This window comes from Phalacrocorax carbo, chromosome 1 (genome assembly GCF_963921805.1).
Source record: "Phalacrocorax carbo chromosome 1, bPhaCar2.1, whole genome shotgun sequence".
Classification (NCBI taxonomy): Eukaryota; Metazoa; Chordata; class Aves; order Suliformes; family Phalacrocoracidae; genus Phalacrocorax; species Phalacrocorax carbo.
Window position 1 is genome coordinate 200,328,249 of NC_087513.1, and position 26,572 is coordinate 200,354,820.

At 44.5% G+C, this 26,572-nt stretch overlaps 1 protein-coding gene across 3 annotated transcripts in view; it reads left to right on the forward strand.

Moving 5' to 3' along the window:
* SLC35F2 (solute carrier family 35 member F2) overlaps positions 1-26,099 on the forward strand; it is a 46,412-nt gene extending 20,313 nt beyond the window's left edge. For 2 of the 3 annotated variants that reach the window (XM_064441255.1, XM_064441257.1), the window contains one exon: positions 52-1,427. In XM_064441255.1, coding sequence (XP_064297325.1) covers positions 52-270 — 219 coding nt within the window. In that variant the 3' untranslated portion in view covers positions 271-1,427. Of the gene's footprint in view, positions 1-51; positions 1,428-26,078 lie in introns of those variants that run through there. The other variant, XM_064441258.1, reaches the window with a different exon arrangement.
* The last annotated feature ends 473 nt before the right edge of the window (positions 26,100-26,572 follow it).

Sequence of the window (26,572 nt, forward strand, 5' to 3'; positions counted from 1 at the left end):
TGTCATATTTTTACGTCAGACAAGACTTAATGCATTTCTTTCCTCTGCCAGTTTTCAGGTCTTTATATCCTGTCCTTTGTTATCATCATGGTGGGCTTCATCTTGTACTGCTCCACTCCAACTCGGACGGCAGAACCCACCGCCTTGCCACAGCCCAGCAGCACCGGCTTGGACAACGCTGCGCTAAAGCTCGATGAGAACGACAGTGAAAGTCCAGCCGTAACCGTACAGTTCACAAGAGGAGAAACTGTGGTGGTCAGCACTGATTAAAGACATGGCAGCACTTCAAAAGAGAGCTTTTTTTTTTTTTTTAAAACTGCCAAATTTCCCTCAGATATTAATCTGGGAAATTTTTCTGCTGCCAAGGCATATGTCATGCTGCACTGGTTTTAATGCACTGGATAGACTTTTAAGGCCAGATCCTCAATCAGTGAAACTGTATTGATTTACCCTTGCAGAAAATCTGGCCCTTAGAAGAAGACAGAGTAGTATTTATGTGGAGTCTCTGGAAAGTGAGAGACTGTTATTTTTAAATGCTTAATTAATTTAACAGCAAATGCTTGGGGGAAAAACTAAGCCAAAGCAAGTGCTCAGGTCACTAACTGGAGCAAATATGTTTTATATTGCATTAGGGACTTAAATCTGCAAGATGCTATCTGGGGGCTTCATGGTTCCCACACCTCAGTGCCGGGTACCCTCAAATAGCATCTTGCAAAAGCCACTCAGTTTCTCGCAGGGTCTAGTTCTGCAAGCCATATTACTTACACCTTCTACGTGCTGATGGACTTCATTCCTCCGCTGGAGGATTTGCTTCTTACATTCCACCCAAATGTTTGTCTCTTCATATTGCTGTATGTAATACAGCAGCTGCTGTAGCAGCCCTGTCGCAGCTGGGGCTGTTACAAGTATTTTATTTTGAATTTTGCTAGTAAGGGAAGTTTGAATATGTGTTTTTATAATCGCTTCTTTTTTTCTCTCAGTGGCCTGTTGTTTGGCGCATTCCCACTAGGTGGAGGAGGCAAAGTCAGGCCTTTGCTCTGGTCAGTAAGAGCTGAAGGATTTTTTCTTTTTTCTGGATGAGACAGCAAAAGGGTGTGAAGTTCACTTCTCAGTGAATTTCCCCCTGAAATGGGACACGTTTCTGCAGAAAGATTTGGATAAAATCAGCATTTCTTTAAAAAAATTGAAGCATTTTAGCCAATCCTCATTGCAACAATGATGATATGATCTCCAAAAAGTTAAGTACTTCCAGTAGATTCACTGGCAGTTTTCCTCCCTGTCTTCATTTTTACAGTAAATGATATAAAAACATGAGGCTGCGGTTTTAACATCAGTAACACAAAACTGGATTTTATTTTTTTTTTTGTACAACCCTTCATAGCTCAGGCGTATAAAGTAACAAAAGAATAAAGTTTTCAGCAGCTGAAGAGTTGGCTCTTGGTTTGTTTATTTTTTTAAGCTAGAATTATCGCTCAAAATTATATTAATTGATTTTACTGAACAAATGATTCTTTTAATGGCTGAGCTTTGCTGTAAGAAGTAAATATGACATTTTCTGAAGATACTGGTGATCAGACAACACAGACAGGTTTTGTATACTTCTGGTGTAGTTTATTCAAGGAAAATAATTCAGCAAAAATCTTGCTTGGTTTTATTTAGGTATAGCAAAACAAATGTTGAGCAGATACTACAGCAGTGAACATTGCCTTTTCACTGAGTAGTTCATGCATGGAAAGGTGAAGAGGTGCTGATGTTTTATGAAAAGCATTTGGGCCCAGTTTTCTTTTGCTTTACCACTGAAGTAAGGTTCAGGTCATGGATTAAGACACCTAAACTGGTCCTTCTATAGACATCTCTACATCTGAAGCTGAACAAGCAGCTGGAGACCAGGTGGGATAAGGAAGTCTGATGGCAGTAGATACCTAAGAGAGTCCATCTGGATGAAGCTGTAGCTCTCCAGGTCAAATTTTAGTAGCCTACAACCTGAAGCTAAGTCCCACCCACTCGTACCTGTGTGATTAGTTAACTATGCAGTAATGAAGTAAAGAGCAAGCATACCTATAGGTCTATAGGTGAATGCTCCAGAACCCTGCACCTACTGGTGCATGATGGGATTCAGCTCCTAAATGTAGCTAGTTATGTATTTTGTGCAAAAAGGTTGCTGAGGTTCTGTCTAAAGTGCCTCTCTGTGGGGTATGATTCAGTTGCCTCGGTGTCAACTGAGACTCCCTGTGGAGTCTGTGGCATCTCTAAAGGCTGGCAGGTAGGACCCAGGACCTAGAGGAGACCGGTGACCTGGAGCAGATTGTGGAGGCCAGATGAGATGCCCTATGATCTCTGAAATGGCACTGCAGCCTATGGTTGAAACATTCAACACTTCCCTGATGACCATACGGGGTCATATGTGATTATGTTAGATGTTTAATCTTTACACAGCTAAAGATTGGCTGAGATAAATCCCGGATGAAGCTTATGGCCAAACCTGCAGCATGCTCTTTCTGTGGTCACCAGGTGGCATTTCAGCATCTCTGTGGTGTTTGCTAAAACAGCTCTGTGTGTCTAGTGGTTGAGAGAGTGTTTTGGTGTGCCTGCACGTCCCATGTGCAGTGTGGCATGAAAATCAGTCTTATTTTACGCACCTCAGGAAAAATAGGCCCCTTTACACAGGGCCCGTGGTGACCATTTTGTGGCTGTGAATTGCTATGCAAAGAAGAGAAAGCATGAGGCAGCAGCTGGAGTCGTAACAGAAGTGTGATGGAAAGTGTGGTCAATCAAAGGCTGGTGTCAGCAGATGAAAGCATTACCTTGGCAAATGGAAAAGGGAAAGAGAATTTAGCTTTTAAGTTCACAGCATCCCATCTGATGGTTCCCACTGAAAGAAAAGCAGGGGCATTTTTTTTCCTTTGTGCCAAAACAAGGAATAAAAGCCTACTAGCTTGTTAATGTTGTAGCAGCTCCACCAGAGGATGATGCCTCGCTGGTGTCATGGAGTGGACAAGGCAGCTTCCCCAGGGATAGCCCTGGATGTTTTCTGTTAGCACCAAGTAGCACAAACTCTTCCAGTGCACTTGGGATGGACCAGGTGGGGTCAGGCATCTGCAGTGGTGCGGATCTGGAGTGATCTGTGCCCAACAAGCGAAAAGGTGACAGCCTGAAAAGTGTTTGGAAGCGGCAGAACAAATGCCAAAGGCAGGGACCCAAGTCGGTGAGCCGCTGAAAGAAAGAGATAGAAAGAGAGGCCATCCCATGGCTTCTACCCCTTCTACAGGTGAGGGGTGGGCCACATGTTGAGGCCGTTTTGAGGAGAAACCACTGATGGGAGCAGGAAGCTTTTGGGAAATCCTGTTTATTGATGAAGGTGGCACCAAGTCCTGTTCTTCTGGAAATGGTGGATCCTTTGCTTCCCACCAGGGCCCTTCCAGCTGCCACGCTACCTTGGCAGGTCCCGCTGGGGTGCTATGGCTCCCCTGCCTCTACCAGCTCTTCCCTAAACCTGAGCAGTGCTCCCCGGCAGCTAGAGCGGAGCTGTCCCTCTCTGCACTCCTCCAAATCCCTCCTGCACACAGGAAGGATGTTAGGGGTTGTTCTGCAGCTATTATCCTCTCTTGGGCTTGCATAACCCAAGAATGTGATGTGACCTTTTTGGATTTCGGTAAAGCTTTCGACAGTGTCTCTCACAGTATCCTCCTGGACAAAATGTCCAGCACACAGCTGGATAAACACGTAATGCAGTGGGTGAGCAATTGGCTGATGGGTCGGGCTCAAAGGGTTATAGTAAATGGGGTTACATTGGGCTGGTGGCCGGTCACTAGCGGGGTTCCACAGGGATCCATCTTGGGGCCGGTACCCTTTAATCTCTTCATTAATGACTTGGATGCAGGACTTGAAAGAACACTAATTAAGTTTGCTGATGACACAAATTTGGGAGGAGCTGTTGACACTCTGAGGGCAGAGAAGCTCTGCAGAGGGATCTGGACAGGCTGGAGAGCTGGGCAATCACCAACCGTATGAAGTTTAACAAGAGCAAGTGCCGGATTTTGCACCTGGGGCACGGCAACCCTGGATGTACATACAGACTGGGGAACGAGAGGCTGGAGAGCAGCTCTGCAGAGAGGGACCTGGGGGTTCTGGTTGACGGCATGTTGAACATGAGCCAACAGAGTGCCCTGGCAGCCAAGAGGGCCAGCTGTGCCCTGGGGTGCATCAAGCACTGCATTGCAGCCGGTCGAGGGAGGGGATTGTCCCGCTCTGCTCTGCACTGCTGCAGCCTCACCTCGAGTGCTGTGCGCAGTTCTGGGTCCCACAGTACATTAAGGATATAAAGCTTCTAGAGAGTGTCCAGAGAAGGGCCATGAAGTTGGTGAAGGGTTTAGAGGGGCAGCTGTGGGACGAGTGGGTAATGTCACTTGTTTTGTTCAGCCTGGAGAAGAGGAGACTGAGGGCAGACCTCATCGCAGTCTACAGCTTCCTCACAAGGGGAGGAGGAGGGGCAGGCGCTGATCTCTTCTCTCTGGTGACCAATGACAGGACCCGAGGGAGCGGCAGGAAGATGTGCCAGGGGAGGTTTAGGTTGGATATTAGGAAAAGGTTCTTCACCCAGAGGGTGGTGGAGCACTGGAACAGGCTCCCCGGGGAGGCAGCCACGGTGCCGAGCCTGACGCTGTTCAAGCAGCACTTGGACAACGCCCTCAGACCTGGTGTGAATTTTGGGGTTGTCCTGCGCAGGGACAGGAGTTGGCCTTGATGATCCTTGTATGTCCCTTCTAACTCAGGACATTCTATGATTCTATAAATATATTTTAGTGAGATTTCCACGTGAGGTGTAGAAACCACATTTGCCTGTTTGGGATGTTTTTGACCTAACTTGCTGGTCTTTTTCTCATTGCTGAGTTGTGGTGGGGTTGCTTCACTCATTTCAAATAAGTGATGTATTAAATGGTAGAGCACGTACTGGAAAACATCAGGAGAACTTATGAGCTTTTCTGTGCTAAAAAATAAAGGCACAATTGGTTCAAATGTTAATCTACAATATTGCTTTGATTGGGCAATAATCTCGCTAAATTAAAATACACACTAGCTGTTGTGTATTTGTCTGGGGCAGAAAATTCTACAGCTGTCCAGATGTGAGGAATGGCAGTTATCCCACCTTATGAATCTGAATTAAAGTAAGGTTTATATCTTGATTACGTGTTAAGAAATAGTGTATCCTTGACAATGTCTTCTGAGGATTTGTAGATATATTAATTAGTGTTTACATTTTTGAGGGATTGTGAAAGGAAACGGATGACCCCTCGGGTCTCTTTGCTGAGGTGATTATAGCATTAACAGTTCACTAAAGGTTTTGTGCTCCTTAAACCCATCAGCATCAACAGGCTGTTTTTGAAGATATTAACTCTCCAGTGCAGCAGAATCAAGGGGGAGACACCTACATTTGAAGTCTGGATGCCACTATATTTGTAGTGCAACCACAAAAATGTTTTAATTAGGTGATTAGTTCATACTGCCGCTATGACAGGGCAAAGATCATGCTTGTGGCAGTGTAGTATGTCATATTTCTAAACATGGCATTATATTTCCAGGTTTGTATTAATTTTAATTTTATTTGGAACATCAGCCCTCTCCCACGTCCAATGGTCCCTTTGAGGGATGGTATTTTATTCTCTACAATTAGTAGTATAAGCAGTGGTAATGTAATGTAGGTTTTATCTGAAACTACATAGAAGCATGTATTGACTCAGACTTTGGCTGGTCTTCCAAACACAGGACTCTCTCGTGGTGTGGTGTGAGTGCACAAACAGTAACTAGTCTCAATAAATTACCGCTGAAATCAAAACTGTGTGTAACACATGTAAGATTATAAACATATCCCATTAACTAGGGATTTGTTCTTCCAAGGCTTTTAAAAAATGACTATAATAGTAGATTGTAATCCGATTCAAATTAATTGGGCCAGACAAGGACTTCTGAGCAGCAGCATGCCAGCCCAGATTCCCCATCAGTTACACTGGGACAGTTTGGTGATTTGGCTGGCTTATATTTTGAACTGAGAACTTAAAAACTCTGTTTCACAGACACAGGTTGTGGTTCAACTTCATATAAAATATTTTCATGCTACATTGTCTGTAATTAATGTTAAGATGTGTATTAACGCCACCAAGAAGCTCTGCTTCCAGCTTTCAGTGAGGACAAGGTTGATACTTTTGTCAACCCTTCTGTTGATGACCCCATGCCCTTCCCATACCCATGGTGCAAGGCTCTCTTCTGTCTCCTTGTGACCCCACTGGCTGGGGGGAGGCCCTCCGGCAGCCCAAGAGGGTGGCCAGCTACACATCAATGGGTGCGCATGGCTGGTCTCCTACTCTTCCTCGCCCTAAATTTCTATTCCCATCCCTTTTGGAGTGGCTACCTGGGCAAAGAGGAGGCAAAGCTGATTTGCAGAAGGGCTCTGCATCACAAACCAGCACCGTGGCGTAGTCCAGACTCTGAATAGAGAGGTAGTTGAAGTGTGACCTTGCAAAGTCCTAAGCACGGGATGCTGGTCCCCCAAACCTGCTCTGCATGGGATGGGGGCCAGATATACCACCCCTACTTGCTGTCTGTCCCATGGATTGGAAGGAAGTAGCTGCAGATTCTTTGAGAAAGATGCATTGCTTCAGAGCACAAGTGACACATGTATTACTCCTGGGGAAACGAATGTTCCATTAATGAATCACATATGCCAGCTCATCTGGTCCCTCTGAAAGAAGGTGCAGGGATGAGTCTTTAACGTATCTTTCTAACATTGGAATAAGCTGGAATAAAAAAATCCAGCTGTCACTTGCATTAAACCCAAGTATCCAAATAAAAATGTGTGACATCCAACCTCCCTCCAAGGTTTGGTTACAAGACATCAAAAATTATCTGGCATCAGTATGTCATGATGTGTTAGAAAAAGAAAAAATTGGTGAGGCAGTAATTGAGTGGTGACATTGTCTGTGCCACAGTTTGAGGGAGAGGACGACCTTTTGGACATCAGCTATTTTAAGCCTTTTGACCTTTCCTAAGTTGCACATACTCAGTTCTATATAATGTGATATCTGGGACAAGCATATCAGTTCTTGTCAGTACCGTTCACTCACACTTTATGTATTGTGGGATATTCCATTGAATTATACATACTGTCTTGTAAATATGTATTTCAGTCATTTTAGGAAGTTTGACAGAGAGAAGCTGCACAAGCTACGTGATCAATCATGAACAATTTTGAGCAAGCAGACAGAAATTCCTAAAAGTGCAAAGTGAAGGATCCTGGGAGTGTCTTGGTCTTCCACCAAAATTCAAGTGTTAAGCAATTTAACTGTTAGACCTGATGAGAATCTGATAAGCTGTGATGTTACAGCATTTAATTTTTAACTTGGGACTACGCCTAAACCTACACTTGTCAGAAAAACAGCATCCAAGGTGTTGGGAGTCTTGCCCTCCTGAGCTCGCTCTTTGCATTCCTTGGAGGGAGCAATTCATCTCCCTTGGAGATGTCAGTGTTTGTTTATTGAGAGTTCTTGTTTTGGGTGCCTAGTTTTAGGTGGAAGCAAGCCAAGTCTAGAGACCCCAGCCAAGTGCAATGCCCCATTCTTACGGGCATTGGTATCTGTAGTACGGGGCTAAGCTGGAAGTTTTACAATTCATGTGGGAGATCAGAGAGGCACAGAGAGATTTTCTTAGCCACTATAGGAAGTCCATGGCTGGTTCGACATGTTTTGTGTGCAGAGGTATCCAAAGTGTGCATCCTTCACTTCTCTCCATATATAATCTAATTTTCCTTTTGTAAAAAGCATTCAAGACTGAAAATTATAGATTTCATAGAAAAGAAGGAAAAATCTGATTTGTACAACACAGGTCAACGCATTGCATATGATTGCTCAGAATCAAATGCATAGGCTTTAGTTAAGTTGCAGTGTCTCTTTAAAATCTTGATATTAAATTCCCAAAGCAATATCAAGTTACTGTCTTCTGAAAGTAGGAGAATTGAATTTTTTCATGAGCTGTCTCTTGGATATATAAGGAATGAAGAGAGAAAGTTATACTTCTCAGAGCTCTCAGAGCATGCAGCCTCCAAGAGCAAGTTCCCATGCCCTTCAAGACTGATGTATTTTTGTTAAGCTACTGGCTGGGAACAGTTGTGATATTTTCATCTTAAGTGTATGGCCTGGGGTCAGTATCACCAAACTCAAGCCCATGACATCACCCTATTCAAAATAAAGTTTGTTTCACCAGCTCTTCTCCAGCTGGTCTCCGTAGCCATCAATACCATAAACCTGCACAGCAAGCAAGATCACTGGGACTACAGGTTGAAGGTGTGTTTTGCTCTGATAAGTCGGAGTGTCCAGAGTACTGAAAAGAATGGACAATGTATACTGAAACTACATTACAGACGACTTCCACAGAAAGCATTAAAGAAAATGGCCAAAAATAATTATAGAGACGTATTATTATTGTACGAAATGAAATTTGCATGTTTATTTAAGAATGTTAAGATATTTTTATAGAAATACCAAAGTTTATTAAATACTGGTGGCTGGAAACAGTGCAATATCTCCAGAATTGCAAGTCACTGAAAGTATATAAGCAGCAGCTAGTGACAGCGGTTGCAATTCTTCAGGAATATTCTTGACACTGCAGCAGTCGAGGGCAATATTGCTGCTCTTCAGCACCATCTATTGACACCATATCTAATTATTTTAATTAGGAACAGCACTCGGAAAGGCAAAAGTGCACATTCCACAACACAAAAATGTAACTCAATAAATGCATGACCAAGGAAGTAAGGTAAACATGGCAGGAACAGGACTGCGCAAGAGTATGGCTGCTTGCCAGTAGTCCAGAAAAGATTAGTTTTGCTTTAACTCAATATTATTTAAATAAATACTATTTAATAAACCCCATAGCTCATCCATACACAGCTCTTTGTAACAAAGTGGGGAATGTTTTAGGTTTTAGCGTCAAACTATTTAGCCAATAAAAAAACTCCTCCTTGAAAAATTAACCAAAACTATGACAATTCGAACTGACTGAAAAAGCTTCCTCAGGGTGGAAAGATGCGACCAACTTCAAACAAGCCACTGCTTCATGTTCTGATGATAATGTGTGTGCGTGCATAGTATTTGTGCCCTTGAAAAAATCAGTGAGTACTTAAAAACCTGTACAGGTATAGCATAGTACTTGCTTTGCTGCGTTGTTGGCAGCACAGCTTTTTCAAATCAGTTGTGAGGAGACTACAATGCTCCTTGAAGCTCAAAAATCTTTGTAATTTGTCTCCCTCTGCCATCAGTGTAAGTGCCTGTTGGACTACCCTGAAGAAATTACTTTCATTTGATAACGTTTATACCTTGCATGTGTTAAAAAAATAAATCCTGCTGGGTAATCCTATCTCTTGTAACATCTGTAAATTAATTTGTTTCTTGAGAGCAAGAATGTTTTATAACTCACAACAAAGCTAAAGTAGCATGACTAAATTAAGAGGAGCATTCTGGCAGCTGGAATGCAATTACAGCATAAATGTACACACCATGTTAATGAGAAATTAAGGTTATGAATTAAGTGAAACAGGAATCAGTGTGCACAGATACAGTTCCTTCCTTCCTAGTGTTTGTCTAGTTGTGCTAACATGAGAAATGTTTGCATTAGCTAGATGCAATCCGAGGACTACCTATGGATTTCATGCGAGCAGACATGAGGTGCCATCTTATCTCTGCGTTGTACCAGCTCGTGGGCAATGACGCACACTGTGCTCTGTCAGAGAGATTTTGCTCTTATTCTGGTTGTTTTCCTTAGTCTAAGGGAGGTGTTTGGCAGGAAGCATGCAGTTGCTCCATTTGCGAAGAAACACAGGCAGGCAGGGCAGGGTGCCAGGCACCACTCGCCCACCCCTGACCCTTGCAGGATCTGCCATGGGGCTTCCCCCAGGACAGCAGAGAGGACCCGTGGAAGCCCAGCCCTCGGCTGGGATGCATTGCAGCCAGGGTGGTTTTCTCAGGATCTGTTTCCAGTGGAGCATCATCTGCCAAAGGCAGGTGTCCCTTGGTCTCTGCAAAGAGCATCCACCATGGCAATGGGCTGTCATGGGCTCCTCAGCAGCATTGCCCTGTGCTCCCGAGGACAGGGTGAAGGTACAGGGCCCCAGTTCATCTTAGCTGCAGTGAAACCTGGGACCAGCCACACTTTCTGGGGCCCACTTTGAATTACAGAGGTGATGAGTTTTCCTGGAGGGGATTTTCAGCAGGGGGCAAGGACCACATGGTAGGATTTGGTGTCACATCAGTCCTTCATCCTTGTACAGACACAAGTTGCAGAGTTGCTACACAAGACCGACAGACTGGCTTCTGTCTGGGAGGCATTAACACTGGATGCAAACCACTGTACAAGACACCTTCTCCCAGAGCCCAGTCACTGGCACAACCTTATGGCTGTGTCTATATCAGTAAATAAAGTAGGCCATTTTCTGGTCCCTAAGCCAAGGGCACAGTGGCACAGATGGAGCTGCAGGTTCAACCACAGCTGAGGACTTGCTTCTGCAAAGAGGAAGGCATTCCCAGCTTCACTGCAACTCATATCACAGAATCACAGAATGGTAGGGGTTGGAAGGGACCTCTGGAGATCATCTTGTCCAGCCCGCCTGCTTGTACAGGGACACCCAGAGCAGGGGGCACAGGAATGCATCCAGGTGGGGTTTGAATGTCTCCAGGGAAGGAGACTCCACAACCTCCCTGGGCAGCCTGTGCCACTGCTCTGGCACCCTCAAAGGAAAGAAGTTTTTTCTCATATTCAGATGGAACTTCCTGTGTTCCAGCTTGTGCCCATTGCCCCTTGTCCTGTCCTTGGGCACCACTGAAAAGAGCCTAGTCCCATCATCCTGACACCCACCCTTTAGCTATTTATAGGTATTGATGAAATCCCCCCTCAGTCTTCTCTTCTCCAGGCTAAACAAACCCAAGTCTCTCAGCCTTTCCTCAGAAGGGAGATGCTCCAGTCCCCTGATCATCTTGGGAGCTCTCTGCTGGACCTGTCAGTTGACTAATCTCACATTTTCATGTGAGCAGTTAAAGGAAAATGCAGGTTCAGAGTGAAGCCATACTCCAACATGATTAGCAGATAGCACAGGACAGGAAAAAGGTATTTTTAAGAGCTAACATTTTCAGGAGTTAGCGTTTCAATGTTCTGCTTTGAAACTGAGGTCAATTTCATTTGTAAAAGCTACAAAGCATGGAAGAAAAATTTGTTTTGTTGCAAGAACCAGAAAGCATACTTTCTACTGGTTTTACTCAAAAAAGTCTAGTTCATTGCACACAAGTATTAAACCTTCCTATGACTCAGAAAGGCCTCTGGGAAAGCTGAAGTAGCAGAGCCTCCAGCCACCTGGGGAAAAGGAAAAAAAAAAGAAAACAAAAAAAATCAATTCAGTATCTCAGACAACACTTAGCAAAAGTCAGTGAGAACTCTTCATTTTCTTTCAGGTCCCATCAATAGGCTGGCCTAATATAGCCCTCTGGCAACATTTTGGCAAAACTACTAGCACAGGTGAGGTTACTCCACTGGACTTGCTCAAGCAGTTCTCTGTCCTTCTTAAACTGGGGGGCCCAAAACTGGACACAGCACTCCAAATGTGGTCTCACTAGGGCAGAGTAGAGGGGGAGGATATCCTCCCTCAACCTGCTGGCCACAATCCTTTTAATGCACCTCAGATTATTATTAGCCTTCTTGGCCACAAGGGCACAGTGCTGGCTCAGGGTCAGCTTGTCCACCAGCACTCCCAGGTCCTTCCCAACAGAGCCACAGGATTCAGTAACCTCTCCACATCTTCCTAAGAGAAAGGCTGGGGTGACTCCAGTTTAGCCCATTCAGGTAAGTGCATTCCAGTTTCATTATTATAACTGAGTCCTTCAGCAACTTGCCTAGCTTGCCCGAGAACTACACCTCCTTGACCTCTTAACCACACTGCAGCTCTATAGAATATTGTATCTTTTGCATTGTAATTCGTACAGTTATCTATGATAAGATTGAAGTCTTCTTGAAACTCACTGAGGTTTTTATAGCCTTGAGCATCTAACCGTTTTCGCGTGGTAGAGAAATCCATAGGGTGTTTAATATGGTCCAAATAGTCTGGAACCTCTGTAAGGTTCACTGGTTGAGCAAATATATGAGCAGAATCCTTTTCCTGCAGCTGATCTGACAAACACCAGAAAAACATTAAATTTCGCCTCTGCCTTCAATTTGCTTTTTTCTTTTTTTTCTGTTTTGCTTGCTGAACGTGTTTCTCTGCCCAATAATATCAAAACCAGATGTTGGTCTAGCAGAAAGGAGAAGGGAGCAAGAATAAAAGGAACCCTCCACCAAGGTGCGCTTCCTCACACACAGACTTGCAGTAACTGTTTTTCTGAGACACTGTGAAACACCATGTACTTCAGCTGGTGCTCAAGTTCTGGTCACCTGCAGCAGCGCAGAGCAGAGCCTGCCCAAGGCAGGGTGCTGGGGCGGGTGGCAGTACATCCCTGGTGTTTGCCAAAGCCTGAGGAAAGCATCTCTCTGAATGGCAATGGCAGCAGCTGGAGGAGACACTGCACTGGGTGAGGGCTTCAGCCATTTCAGCATAGCAAACAGCTGTGGGCTGGCTGTGCCTACAGCCAGAGGCTGCGTTCTCTTTGCATGGTGCTCACCCCTCGTCTTCCCTGGGCTCTGTGGAAGACCCTCGTGACTCTAAGATGTTGGTTATTATTTTGGGGTTTTCTAGTTGCAAAGAGTCTGAAAAGGGGTGAAGGGTGAGTCGCAGTCCGCCTGCAGAATGGTTTTATCTCCTGAAATGGAGGACGCATATCAAAGGCCCTGGCAGGTGGCATCGGGGATCTGTCTGGTGGCTGAAGTCCCCCAGGAGGGTGCTAGGAGGCTGTGGAGGGCAGCAAGAGCCCAGCCTGGTGCAAGCCTTGTCCACGTCCCCACCTGGAGCGACCCTTGACCGGAACCTTGTGCTGGTTTAGTTTCAGCAGAGGCTGCCTGATTCACTCCCAAGAGACTATCTGGGAGGGAAATGACCTTTTAGCAACATGGATGATCAGGACAGCAGGATCCAGGAGTCAGTGAGGAAGGTGAAATATTCAAGATCCATCGACTGGCCCTTCACAGGAGTGGTGTGATACAGCTCATGTCCCTACAGCTACACTCCCTTAAAGCTGGGGCCTCATGGATCTACCTTCCAGGATGAACTGCTGGTCTGTGCTGGTCTTCCCCAGATTTGTTTTGGGGAAGTCAAACAGCGCAGGCTACAATTTGCCGACCCTTATTTCATTTCCTGTGTTTCACCCAGTGAAAGCTGTGGCAGAAGTCAGCTGCACCATCAGATAGCTCAGGCAATGTCAATGGGAGAGGACCTAACAATTCTTCCATGTCCCCAGGTCTGGATGCGCAGCATGATCCTGTTGGGACACCATTTCAGGGGACCAAGCAGCTGCAAATGTACAAGGCCCACCTCACTCACACTCCAGGTTCCTTTTATAATGTCCTTTGCTCCCCTCTGCTGTGTGCTTTCTGCAATGAATCATTTGGGTGCCAGGAATCTGCACGTACTTCATCCAGGAACAGCCAGTGACGAGCGTTAGTGCAAACTTCATTAATGCCGGTGCGATGACAGCCTCTTAAATGTCAAGCCCATGTGCATGCTTGGGCCCTGCTTTCTGTCAGTGAGGTCTATTTTTGTTAGAGGGCAGCCTGTGAATTTGCAGAGCACACACTTTTCATCCCTTAATGCTGCTCTGCAACGTCAGTATTGTCCACTGCAATGGGCTGAAGAGTTTGGGATGAAGGGGAGACAAGCCACCCAGAGGAGTGAGTGAGTCACTTCAGAGGCTCCAGTAAGCTACTATGACTGCTGCTAATAAAATATAAAATGCTGCATCAAACACTCATCTGGCTTTTCTGTAAGTGTTTTCAAAACTACTTGCAATTTTGAGGTGTCTGTTGTCACTCCCATCTACAGTTCCTTCACAGATGTTTTGATCGCTTTTGAATGACTGCTGGGAATAAAGATACTGCATCAAGGGACGGGAATGATTTATCCAAGCATGAAAGACATTTCAAGACAAATGTCCCAACCCAGGCTGTTAACCTTGAGACCCCAACATGAGGACTATGGTCTACTGAGAGCTAGCAACTTTTTTCTAAAGAAAAGGACCTTTCATCTCAGTATTGAACAAAGAGAACTGGAGAACTGCTACACTTTCTTTCTGCAAAGGAGTACAACTGTCTTTTTGGTAGCATTATCAGGCTGCTGGCAGAACTCAGAGTCAGGTTTGTAACAAACTGAATGAAGATTGTTTTAAAGAAGACCTGCATTTTGCTTTTTAATTTGCTGGTAGTGTTATGAAGTTTTCCATAGGGACTGTCTCAATTTGCCCCAGGTCATTTAACTGCCGTTCAGTTATCAGAAGTGACAGATCAGAGAAATTTAATTAAAATGATCCAATATTCAGTTTTGGTTATAATTTGGGGATGCTGCATATCGAGTTACTTGTTACTGGATCAACCAGTCAGCATCAAGGAAGAGCTCCTCTGAGGACTGTGCCCCGTGTCCTCCAGCCAAAACTGATAGATTTGTGTAAGTGAGGTACTGACCACATACCAAAGCCAAGACTGGTTGTGGGCTTAAAGGTCAGTGCAGGACAGGTTCTGACCTGTGACCAAATCCTTCACTCTCTTCCCTTAAAAAAGGAAAGAGAGAGCAGATGACAGCTGCCGATCTACTTTTTCCCAGTAGGGGATTAGAATCATAGAATCATTAAGGTTGGAAAAGACCTCTAAGATCATCAAGTCCAACCATTAACCCAACACCACCAGGCCTCCTAAACCGTGTCATGAAGTGCCACCTCTACATGTTTTTTGAACACCTCCATGGATGGTGACTCCACCACCTGGAGCAGGGCAGCCTGTTCCAGTGCCTGACCACTCTTTCAGTAAAGAAATTTTTCCTAATATCCAATCTAAACCTCCCCTGATGCAGCTTGAGGCCATTTACTCTTGTCCTAATCCACAGGATTGTCCTATGGATGCTTTTGCTGGATGGATTTTTGTTACACTCCTGCTTTGATTGACTAATGCTGGCTAAAATGAACTTGCATGCATTGGTCTCCCCTTTCTGTGATCAACCATAGCAAGGTTAGTCCTGCCTGACTATGGACACATGCCTCTGCAGTGGCTCCTGTCAGCATGGTCTGGCAGGTGGGATGCAGTCCTGAGCAGCTCTGTGGGCCCTAGGAGTGAGGGTCACAGGCATGAAGCCCACCCCCCCGTCTCACCCCTCCTTGCTCTGCTGCTGAAGGCCACACAGACAAGGGTTGTTTGCAAGGATGCCATGGTGTGATGGGGCAATTGAGTCACCTAAGCATGAGCTGTGGCAGCCAGCCCTGGGGATGTGCCCTGCATGGGCAGACCTGAGGCTCGCTGACGTCCCAGCATGGTTGTGGTGCTGTTGAGCACCTGACCATCCTGTTGCCAAGATGTAATCCTGCCTGCTTCAGTCATGCAAAGCTGATAAAAAAACCCTCTTTATTATGAAGGACACACACTTCTCTGCATGCTCTGATGCTTGCAATGAAAGCCCCACCATCAGCAGAGCATCGCAACTGGATTTGCACAAACTCATACGGTTCCAGCTCTGCCCGGCCTGCAGCAGCCTTCAATCAGCACAGCATCAAGATACAGCGGGGTTGTGTCCTTCTGGGACTTCTTCCTATCCAATTAAGCTTCTGTGTGCTGTGATCTCTGTCTTAGTAGTAAGTTGATCCTCTGGCGGGATATTCAGTCAGAAATTAATTAGTGAGAGCAAAATGTTGTGAATACATACAGTATTAAACGTTTATTCTAATAACCTAGTTAATAATTTTGCTTCTTCAAGCAAAGAAGGAAAGTAGTGTCAATTCCAGCGCTTTGATCAGGTGGTGACATTTTGATGCTAAGTTGCTAAGATAAGAACCTAGACCAATAGTGTTATACAAAAGCAATTTGAAAGTACTTTGGTACTTTTAAAAGTGCCCTTTTTGGAAGATGGACCAGGTACTCAGAAAAATGTCTATGCCTCAACATGACACCACCAAAGGTTCATTCTGTATGAGATGGGGAGGAAGCTATGCACATCCTTCTTTCGAAAGGTAAATGTATTGAGTTATGAAGCACTTAAGACTTTGATTATTCTGCTTAGGCTCTGTCATGAGTGGAGGCTGCTGGGAATCTCAGTGATACAGGTAGGACCAGGATTCAGGGCAGGGTGCAGGAGAACACCCCCTCTGATGCCACTACTCCTTGCTCTGCTATTTCTGCCTGGCTGAGGCAGAACATGCCCAAGAAAACCACATTTCTGCTCCAGTGTCTAGCTACATTTCAGTTTTATCTGCTTATTCTTTTCATTCATGTTCCGTGAAAAGGTATGTAGACTTTATCTACTTAGTACAGAGCTTCACCATCTGCCAGTGACATTCAATATTCCTTTTTTATTTTGAAATGGCCTAATTGACTTGAGGTCATGTTGCAATGACAGGTCTGCAGGCAAACCTTGCTTTGGGTATCTGATGAAGCTGTGGGAGTCAACAGAAGCACTTCCTTCTCATTTTGAAATGGAGAGAGCACATACCTAGGTGGGAATAATGAGTTTGACAATTTACACTGGTACTTATGTGAACCCATTTAACATAAACACCAGAGCAGGCAAGCTCCAGCATACCAAAGCCCTGCAGCTGCGTGCAGCGCTGGAATCTGTGCTCAGCAGATAATAACACAAACAATAGCTTCCTGTGTTCAGTACAACAGATTAGCAGTACTCGTCTGCAGGTTTACTGCAGTAACAGGAGGCAATTTAATTCTGGCATTTTGAAAGTAGTTATTTTACCACTTTGGCACAAAGGCAAGGATGTGAGGGGCGCTTTTCCACATCTGGGACTCTACTTATAAGCTAGCAGAAGATTTTTCCATTCTGTACTTCTTTTTCTCTTTTTACTTTAATATAAACCTTATTTTCTTGACACAAAATTCCTAGTGTTCACTACAAGCCACTGGGACACTTGCTCTTACCAGCCTGCCATCATCAACAAACAGCACAGAAATATTAGTGATGGATAGGCTTGGAGCTGTTGGGAGCAGAGGGCATGTGGCTCACAACAAAAGCTGCGCATGGCCAAGTGCGATCATTCTTAGAAGAGTGAGCTTAGGCAGGTATTTAACTCATAGAGCTGGCGCCAGAGCTGTGGCATTTGTGCCCTCTGCTTGGCAGAGGCTTGAGCCTGGAATACTCCAGATTCCTCTCTGTGCCCCCTCATCAGCTGATTGGAAACCTCAAATCTTTCTGAACAGAAAAATAATTGGAAAAGCTTTGTCACATTTCTCCAAGTTTAAAAATGCAGTTCTAATTATCTGCAACATTCTAACTGGCTCCAGAAACTGGGATAGTACTCATTTGTTAGATACCATCAGCCTTGGTAGCCATAAGCTCTTCCTAAATACAGGGGAACTATAATAAGGAAAGTGATGTACTACAGTCTGTTACCTGATTTCTCAGCACTGAAGTGCTTTGAATAACCACTTTTGGTATCTGTTAGTTTGGAAATAATGTCAATTATTGCTTCAGACCATCTCTACCTGGGCTAGCCTAGTTCTGGAAGGGGCCTTAAGGAGTCAAACTTCTGTGATTTGTAAGTGGCCGACATTAGTTGGTCGAACACCAAATAGATTTGTCTGCAGTGACTTTACTGTGCTCTGTTTTGATCTTTAGATTTTTCTTCTTAAGAGCACTGCCTTGCAGACAGCACACTTCAGTTAAAAGTCCCTGTCTGGAGGAAGAATTTCAACTGTAAAGGTGTTAGACTATTTTCAAAGCTTTTTTTTTTTTTTTTTTTGTCAGATATAAGATCTATACTTGCCTACAGTCAACAACTTTGAAACACCATAAGCAAAACAGAAGCCATCAACAAACTGCATGAATATTTTAGAAAGATATTTAATTATTTATGGTGAAGCTTCAGCATATTCTTGATATAAAACTTCAATGTAAAGTAGTTGCCTTGAGATACACTTCTCCCTGATCAGTACTGTACCACTGGGAACAGTTTATAGGGCTTTTATTTATCAGAGAACATCAGCAACATTTAGTTAACTTACAAGAAGTGTATTAAAGCTACTTTGCATACTGGGTTTATGGTATTGTTTAGTCGCTGTTTAGGTATGCAGGAGTCAGCACGGGCTTATTGGGTTTCTGCTTGCAATACTGGCACAATGTGGGTGCGTGAAGTACAGGTTACTTAGAAAGCACGGAAATAAGCTTCTCAGATAACACAATGAAACTGCCATGGTCTGAGCAGCTATGTGGATAACCAGGACCCCAGGAGCTGAGACAGGAGACTCAGTCTGCCACAGGACTGTTAGGTGGCTGGGGAAAGTAATTTGATGTTCCGAACTCAAGTTTCCCAGGTATTGGATGGGGGACAGGAAGACATCAGCTTCCTTTGTAAATCCTTCTGGAGTTAGAGATGAGAAGTAGTTTATGAGTAGTCTGGTACTCAACAGTCTTGAAGGACTGTGAGTTAGAGATGTGCTAGGAATGTAGTTAATTTCTAAAAGTTAATTTATCTAGCCAGACAAGAATGACATTTCCTTCCAGATGTCCATAAAAGTGCCCTTGAATGTGCAACATTGATTTTATTTGGTAGTACTAATGAATCTGGCATTATAATTTGCCCTACCAGAACAGGTGGCTGTGTGTCACTCTCCTCTGCGTACCTGGCTTTCTTGGGGAAGCTGGACGTGGCATTAGAGAGTTGGAGACAGACCTGAGATTGAGCTTCTCTCCTTGGCCTACCCCAGGTTTAAATCAGAGAGAGAATGAAGATGGTTGGCATGAGGGCAAATGAGGAATATGGGCTGAAATGGTAATACAGATTTGCAGGAGATAAAAGCAGGTTTCTCAGAAACACTCCTCTTACCACCAGCCTCTCTCCCAGTACCTGGTCTGAATGCTTACCCTGGCTTTCCAGGTTATTTTTCCCCCTTCTGCAAAAGAATCTTAGCATTTCCTGTATTCATAGCATTGCATCCAAATAGCCAACAGAATATCAATTAATTTTCTCAAAAATTTCAGATTTACCAAGTCAGAAGATGTTAAATGGTCACTGATGCATCAGAAGATCATTGCTGAACCTGGAAGCTGAAGATAGCTTTCCTGAGGTCCAAGCTGGTGCCCGCTCCCACAGCTCTGGGGTGTGCTCCTCCTGCTGCAGAGGCATCAAGGTGTGTCACCTCTTGATGGAGCTTGGGTCACTGTATGACATGTTTGGTGGTCTAAGTCCTGTTCTCATTAAGACATCATAAACAGCAGGATAATTAGGCTAGAAAGGCAGATTCACAGGCAGATTTATTGCACATTTATTGGTACAGCCAGTGGATAGGAAAAAAAAAAAGATTAGGAATGGAGAATGGTGTAGTCTTACACAGTAGCAGAACTAGAGGGAGTGAATTTCACAGCCTCTGCTGGGAGTTCATCTTTTCTTTGACTACTGCTAGCCTATACCTGCTGGGCATCACTTTTATCTTTGACTCAAAGGACACTTCTGAAGAATTTTTAAACTTGAAAATATCTCATAATCTAAGGCATTTCAAAGGGGGAAAAAGAGACTCTGGACCTACTTGAAAGGATGTCATTACACTACCCTCTGTAAAAGCACTGGTTTTCTCCCCTCTATGTGAAACAAAAGAGCACTGAAGGAAAGAGAAAGAAAGAAACCCAATGCTTACCCAAATGCCAAGTCAATACACTTGAAAACCAAAGCAGCATGTGGAGACAGGTTTATTTAGCACTATGCCTGTGATTTTTTTAGTCACCTTGGGAGCTTTTAGGCATGTGTGTCCTGGAGATCTGAGATGAGGTGAGGGGCTTGCCTTTTACAAAAAGTAAGTTTTTTGCCCTTGTGCTCACAGAGGAAATGTGATCCAAAGGCTTAAATCAAGAGTCCTCCTTAGCTGCTGCTATTTAAAGAAAATTGTTCGATTTTGGGAGAATCTGACTTATGATATTTAAATATTTGAAGCTGGCAGTAGTAACCCAACTCTGTGTTTCTCCACTTAAAACTTTGACAGGCTCTTTGCAAAGTAATCATGGTGCTGACAACACACAGGGACGTGAGTCTTCCCTATTTGTGCAAGAATTCACAGTAAAGGCACACCTTTGGCCTTTGGTGTTTTGAAACCAAAACAAGAGGAAGAATAAAACCAAGCTCCAAATCCAATTGTACGTTGATTTAACTGGCTTGGAGCCCTTCTTCAAGTAAAATCCTGTAAGAGCTGACTTGATGATCTGAAGATTTTATTCATGTCTCAAGTTGAGATCCAGCTCTTCTAGCAACAAATCTACTTTGTAGGTAGGAAATGGGAAGTTTCTCACATTGTTTTCAGCCCAAGAGAGTAAAAGGAAGGACAATCATGTGTCATTTTGCAGCTACCTTCTTTTGGTGCTACCAGAAATGTGTATCATTGAAATTACTACTGCATAAAAAGTCACTGAAGTAACATACTGAGGCATGGCAAGATCCAAGCTTGTTGAGCTGGCTTTTGTTTCTGATATGGAAAGCCCATATGGAGAATGGGGTTGTTATGGAAGCTTTTCCTTTAGGTAGATCATGTGAGCTCTTGGACACTTTTGTCTTACATGGCAAATTGACTATCACTGTACTAGGCACATAAGCTATTCCAGTACAGCACTCTGTGTCATTGCTGTATTGACAAATAAAAGTCTCCTTTCCCATACGGACAGGGAACATCAACATATGTACAGGGAACATCAACTGCCTTTCCATTCACTGTGCACCTACACAACAATTCTTCTGCATGTGTGAATTTGCTGCAGAGGCCCTTATCATCTAGGGGACAAGTTTTTAGATCAGTACTGCTCTGTGAACCCAGTAGATGTCCATGCACATCTACCTAATTCCTGGGGTGCTTACTTGTTATCTTGTTGTGAGAGATAGCCTCGTTAAATTAAAAAAGGGAGCAAGTGCATTAGCACTGAGCTTGGGCAGAGGAGGTGGGGGGCATGTCTGTGGCTCATCTGAGCTGCTGCAGAACACCATGCAGATTTTGAGGTTATAAATGAGTTTTAATCTACATTGACAATTGTGTGCATCCCTGCCTTTCCTCTAAACTGCAGAAGCAAGAGCAATTAGTCTGATTAAGAACTTGACTGTAGAGCAGGCAATATGGGCTCTAATAAAGCCAGCATGCTTTTTCATTAAATCAATTTGCATAATGTAATTCTATGAAGCATTTTCTTCATTTTTCAATGTTGTTTTCATTCACTGAGCTCCTTATTAATTGCTAATAAAAAACATAGCAAGAGTTTTCATTTTAAGGGCCTCCTCTGCCTTTCTGAAGTAAGAAGTTCAAAGCAAAATACAGTTTGGTAGCTTACACTCTAACATACCTCAGTGCAAACCACTATCCTATCAGAGACGTTTGATAGGTTGGAGGACACTGTCATTGTGGAGGGCGGGCACAGAGAATATGCAGCCTGTGAAATAGCCCTCTGGTTACCATGCTTTTAAGTGCTGTCAATGCCTGTCTAAAGCTCAGTGGCTGAGATATCCATTTCCTGCTCACCCTGAGTGGATTGTTTTGTTTTGGAACCAAAGTAGCCTCCAGCCAGGTCAACACTAATGTGGCAGAAGTAGTAGAGATAATGTTTAATTTTTCTGGTATCCCACACATTCTGCTCTGAGGGGCCAATACCTTACCCAAGGTCTGGACATGTACGTGTTCTGTGTGTTTTGACTTCATGCATTCAAAACACCACCAAACAGAAGCAGAATGAATAAATTGTTGGTGTGCTGGGAGCTGAGCAGTCATACCAACATGGAGAAGCGTTTGGCCATGGCAGCTGCCTTTGCTTTTGGGAAAGAAGGGAAGACTGAAGGCCCTCCTTGGTTAGACATCATGGAAAACTACTGCATGTGGGCAAGGTGAGGAGATGTGGTGGGACACTGGAACAGGTTGCCGAGAGAAGTTGTGGATGCCCCATCATTGGAAGCATTCAAAGTCAGGTTGGACAAGGCTTTCAGCAACCTGATATAGTGAAAGATGTCCCGGCCCACGGTTGAGGGCTTGGACTAGATCTTTGACGGTCCCTTCCAACCCAAACCATTCTCTGTTTCTATGATAAAGTGATGCATATGGACCCTGGGAACAGAGATGTTTCCTAATGCTGTGACAGAAAAACCTCAGTAGGAAGGAAAGGTGTGGTAGCTGCTGTATACTTGTGAGAGAAAGAGGGAAACTACCAAGATTCAGCTCTGTAGACAACCAGAGAGGTGCTTTCTGTGAAACCATGAGAAAAAGAAATGAAAGTATAAAACTTGGTGATGGAAGGAGTCACGGCCACAGACAATGTGTGTTGCTGGTGGTCTCTTACTATGCTCAGGTGAAAAAAAATGCTTTACATACTTGGGAAATAACATACTCCTCAGTTTTTCTTCCTTGTAGAAACAGTTTACAATTTTGTTCAATTTCTTGAGTCAAAAGAAGCAACTGTCTAGCCAATTCAGACCAGGCTACAGTCCACAGCTCTGGTTTCCTTGTGCATCACTGTGGCAGGGTGGTGAGTGTTCCAGTGGTGGGGTGGGATGAAGCAGGTTGTCCTGAAGATGAGGACTGGATAAATAGAACAAAACAAAAACAACATGGAGAATATTATCAGTACACGTTAAGTGAGTCACAATTTTCTAGGTGTTTCAATGCGCAGGTTTGCCGGATGATTTGAATGAAGCACATTATATTTGATTGTCTCAGAGAAAATGTTTCTTTTCCCCCAGTAGCGTTGTTAGTTTTTTTGTGTTTCCTCATTAAATCAAATAAAATCTATATATTTAGCTGCCTCTTTTTATACTGTTGTTCATAGATGTAAGTTCTTTAAGGTAGGGATATTATTGTTATTTAACTGCTCGGTGCTTTCTGGTGGTGTTCTGGTCCTTAGACACTACTGTTTTAGTAATAAAATATAACACTGATAATGTATTTAGGAGGGCACTTGCTGAAATTGCTTTTTGGGTGATGTGAAGAACTTTTATCTACCAAATGATTAAGAGAATATAAATTAGAGGTAGTCATTAAAAATTTGAATTTGTCTGCATGTACTTCTTGAGGAGATAAAGGGGATCTTGTTTATAAAATCTGCAGTACTCAGTCAGGAAAATGGCAATCACGTGTGAGTCAAGTGATCTATGACATCCAAAAGCAGCAAATCATGAAGCCATGGCAGTTAGTAACAGCAATCAGGTGACAAAGAATGATGAATCAAAATGTACTTCTGCAAAACACACCCATTATGAGTGACAAGTATTAATAAATATCACTGGTTTCATGCAAATAAATACCACATTAATAAACATCATATTCCCCTAAGGGGATCTTCGTATTTTAGATACAGTCTGTCTTTCTTGCCATTGTCTCAAAGGCCGAGAACATATAGATCTTAAATCATTTAAATTTCAGCCTCTCAGTCAGGATCAGTTTTTGGCCATGGCCTACCAGGATATGACCTTGGGCACCCATAGTCTCCACAAACAGCAGCAGAAGCAAGAAGAAAAAAGATGGTGGAGCCCCACACTCCAGCTCCTGCCTTCAGGAGGTATCTGTGTGAGGTCAGATAAATCCTATCCTCAGTCTCCAAAGATTTGAGGAATGGAGAGGTTGGCTCTAGCTTTCCATTAGACACTTAAGTGTAAACTGTTGCATGGTGGGTTAGTGGTTCAGGCGGCCAGGAGGGAAAGGGCTTGGTTTGCATCTCAGGGGCTGCAGGAGAGAGGATGCCTCAGAGCGACGCTCCATGGTGAAAAGCTGGCCAACAGTGATCAAAACAAGATTTGACCAGCTGGGGACCCAGGCTTGTCCCAGTGAAAGTCCCACTTGGTCCTGTGCTTGAAAGAGGAAAATTAATATCTTACCGCAAACTGGAAAGTGAACCTGTAGGAAGCAGTGGTCCTGTACCTGGGGAGGGAGACAGCCTTGGTGCAGGGCCGGCAGGGGAAGAGGCTCTGCTTGGGCTGAGCAGGGAGGATAGCTCTCCTATCCATGCAGTGCTGCCCAGGGGATGACAGTCACTTTTTCCTTTGCTCAGCTTGGCCCTCGCCACTTACCATGGCACTGGGATCTGCGGGCTCTAGTCTGACACATGACAAGGCACTTTTCTCAGGGCAGGAGCATGGGTGTCCGTGCAGTAAAGATCCCCTTAGGGACTCCTCTATGACTTCCCTTGTGCTACTCCCCAACACTCCCAGGGCTCCCTAACACTCTCTGGGATCTACTGGAGACCATTTGGTTCTTCAATATGCAGCACTGAGGCATGTGTTTTCTCCCCAAGACGTGTCACCTGCTCTTAGTGGGGAGGTCTGTGCAACACAATTAGCACTCAGCATCCAAGAAACACCAAAGGGCAGCCCTTGGAGGTAGCTCTGGGATGCTGTGACTTGCTGGGGAAGTCCTGCCCACTTATTGCTGCAGACGTCATGCCTGGCCTTATCCTTGCTGGGCCTTGTAGCCCTGCAACAAACTGCTGCAGCTTAGCACTTGCGCACGTGCTGTCTGCACCTTGCAAACCCCAGTGGTAAATCCTCTGGGGGGTTAGTCTCCTGCAGACCCAGCTGCTGCCTTTCCTGCTCAGCTCCCTGTGCAGAGCCGGCCCTGTGGTTCATGGAGAGAGCTGAGATGCCTGTGGGGTCCGTGGTGCCATGGAGAGGCTATGCTGGGGCTGAGCAACTCAGCAAGAGTCCAACCAGCCACACAGCCTGGAGACTACAGCCATGGCACAAGCCAGGGCAGCGCTGCTGCCTGCCTGACACAGCAGGGAACAGAGCTGGAGCATGTCAGAGGCTGCTTTTGGCCACCCTTGTATCCCATGGAAACGCGCTGGGGTAGCTGCATAAACTTCACCACCCTTCATCCAAGAAGGAGCTGAGGTTCCTCTTTTGCTTTCTTTAAAATATGAATTCGAGCCGTATTCTTTCCCCTCTCTGCTTCCCTCCCAACTCCCTATTCTAGCAGTCAGTTATTTTTCAATCTCAGTTTTTGTAAAACACAAGTGTTTCTCAGTGAGAGAAATCTGGCAGTTTTTACCTAGAAGGTGCTCTATAATCCCAAAGGTAGAAAAAATTAAAGTTAAAAATAAAAGGAAAAAAAAGATCAGAGATATTTAGTTGTCACCAGAAACCCCTGAGTACACTTGATCTCTGGAAAAATAGATTAGAATGAAGTTGAAAACCCAGAAAAGGAAAATGGAAAGGCAGGTGTAAAATTAGGGCCTGATGCAGCCTGTGGTGAACCAGCAGGAGCTGAATCCCCAGCACCACAAAATGGTGGGCTGAGAGCTGCTGAGCGGTGCTGTGGGGAGAGGACAGGAGGCTTTTTGCAAGGCTGTATTTATGTCACAATTACTTAGAAATTAACTATTTTTCCCATCAAAAGTGAAACCTAAAAAAGGCAAAAGGCATCTTGTAGATCTCCTTAAGTGGAAAACACCCTTTAAAGTATGTCTGATAGTGATCTCAGAAACAGCTGCTGGTCCTGGCAGGCAGCAGCAGCCTGAACACGCTATTCTTAGACCAAGAAAGCGTAAGTAGGTTGAGTTACAATTGGTTCTTGTAAACACCATCCCCACTAAAATCAGAAATCAATACAAGGTCAGAAACTTGTAGTATGCTGAATCAGAGAGATAAAACGGACAGGGTTGATTTAGTCTCCAAATACCTGTTCCTTTGATTCATCTCCATTTTTACCAAACACATTTTGGTCCATATTGTGTCAGTGGTCGGAGACTTCTTTCTGGCTGGGGAGGTACCATGTCCCCTCCTGGAGGCCTGGCAGAAATAAGACAGCGGTACAGTTTAGGGATGCCTTTTTATTTACGCATCCTGAGGTAAAGCTAAATAGTTAATGAGACTAAAAAGGAAGTTGCAACTTGATAAGTGCTTAGCACTTGCTAATAAAACACAGCCTATGTACTCTAGTCACAGTGCCACCGTCTTGTTTTCCAGAGCTGAGATGGATGCGCAGGTTGTACCGCTCCACCTGGGTGCCTGACTCCTGGAAATGTAGCTTTTCAGCTTGTGCCTGTCCCTGGTCAACATTGGCCTCCCACAGGCCCTGGAAGCAGGTTGGAGTGACCACCTCCAGGCCACATTGGCTGAACATGAATTTCAGGTCACATTCTTCACTGGCTGCAGCAAGTGCTTCCCAGGGAGTGGGGCATCAACAGCGACCAGAGGTGCAGCAGGAGGTGGAGGTGCCTGGAACAGGACTTCCCCAAGGTGCCCTAGAGGAATTACCATTCCTGCTCTCCTCTGAACTCCTGTGTGAATTTTGGAGCTACTCATGTCTAGTTGACACCACACCAAGCAGCAGTGGGCTGCTTTTGTAGTGCTGCTGGCTGGAAAGGAGGGATGAGGAGCAGCAGAGGTGGATGGGGCTGAGCAGTCCAGGTGGCCCTGCAGGGTGTTGCCTCTCTGAGAGGGCTCTGCAAGGTTCCTGC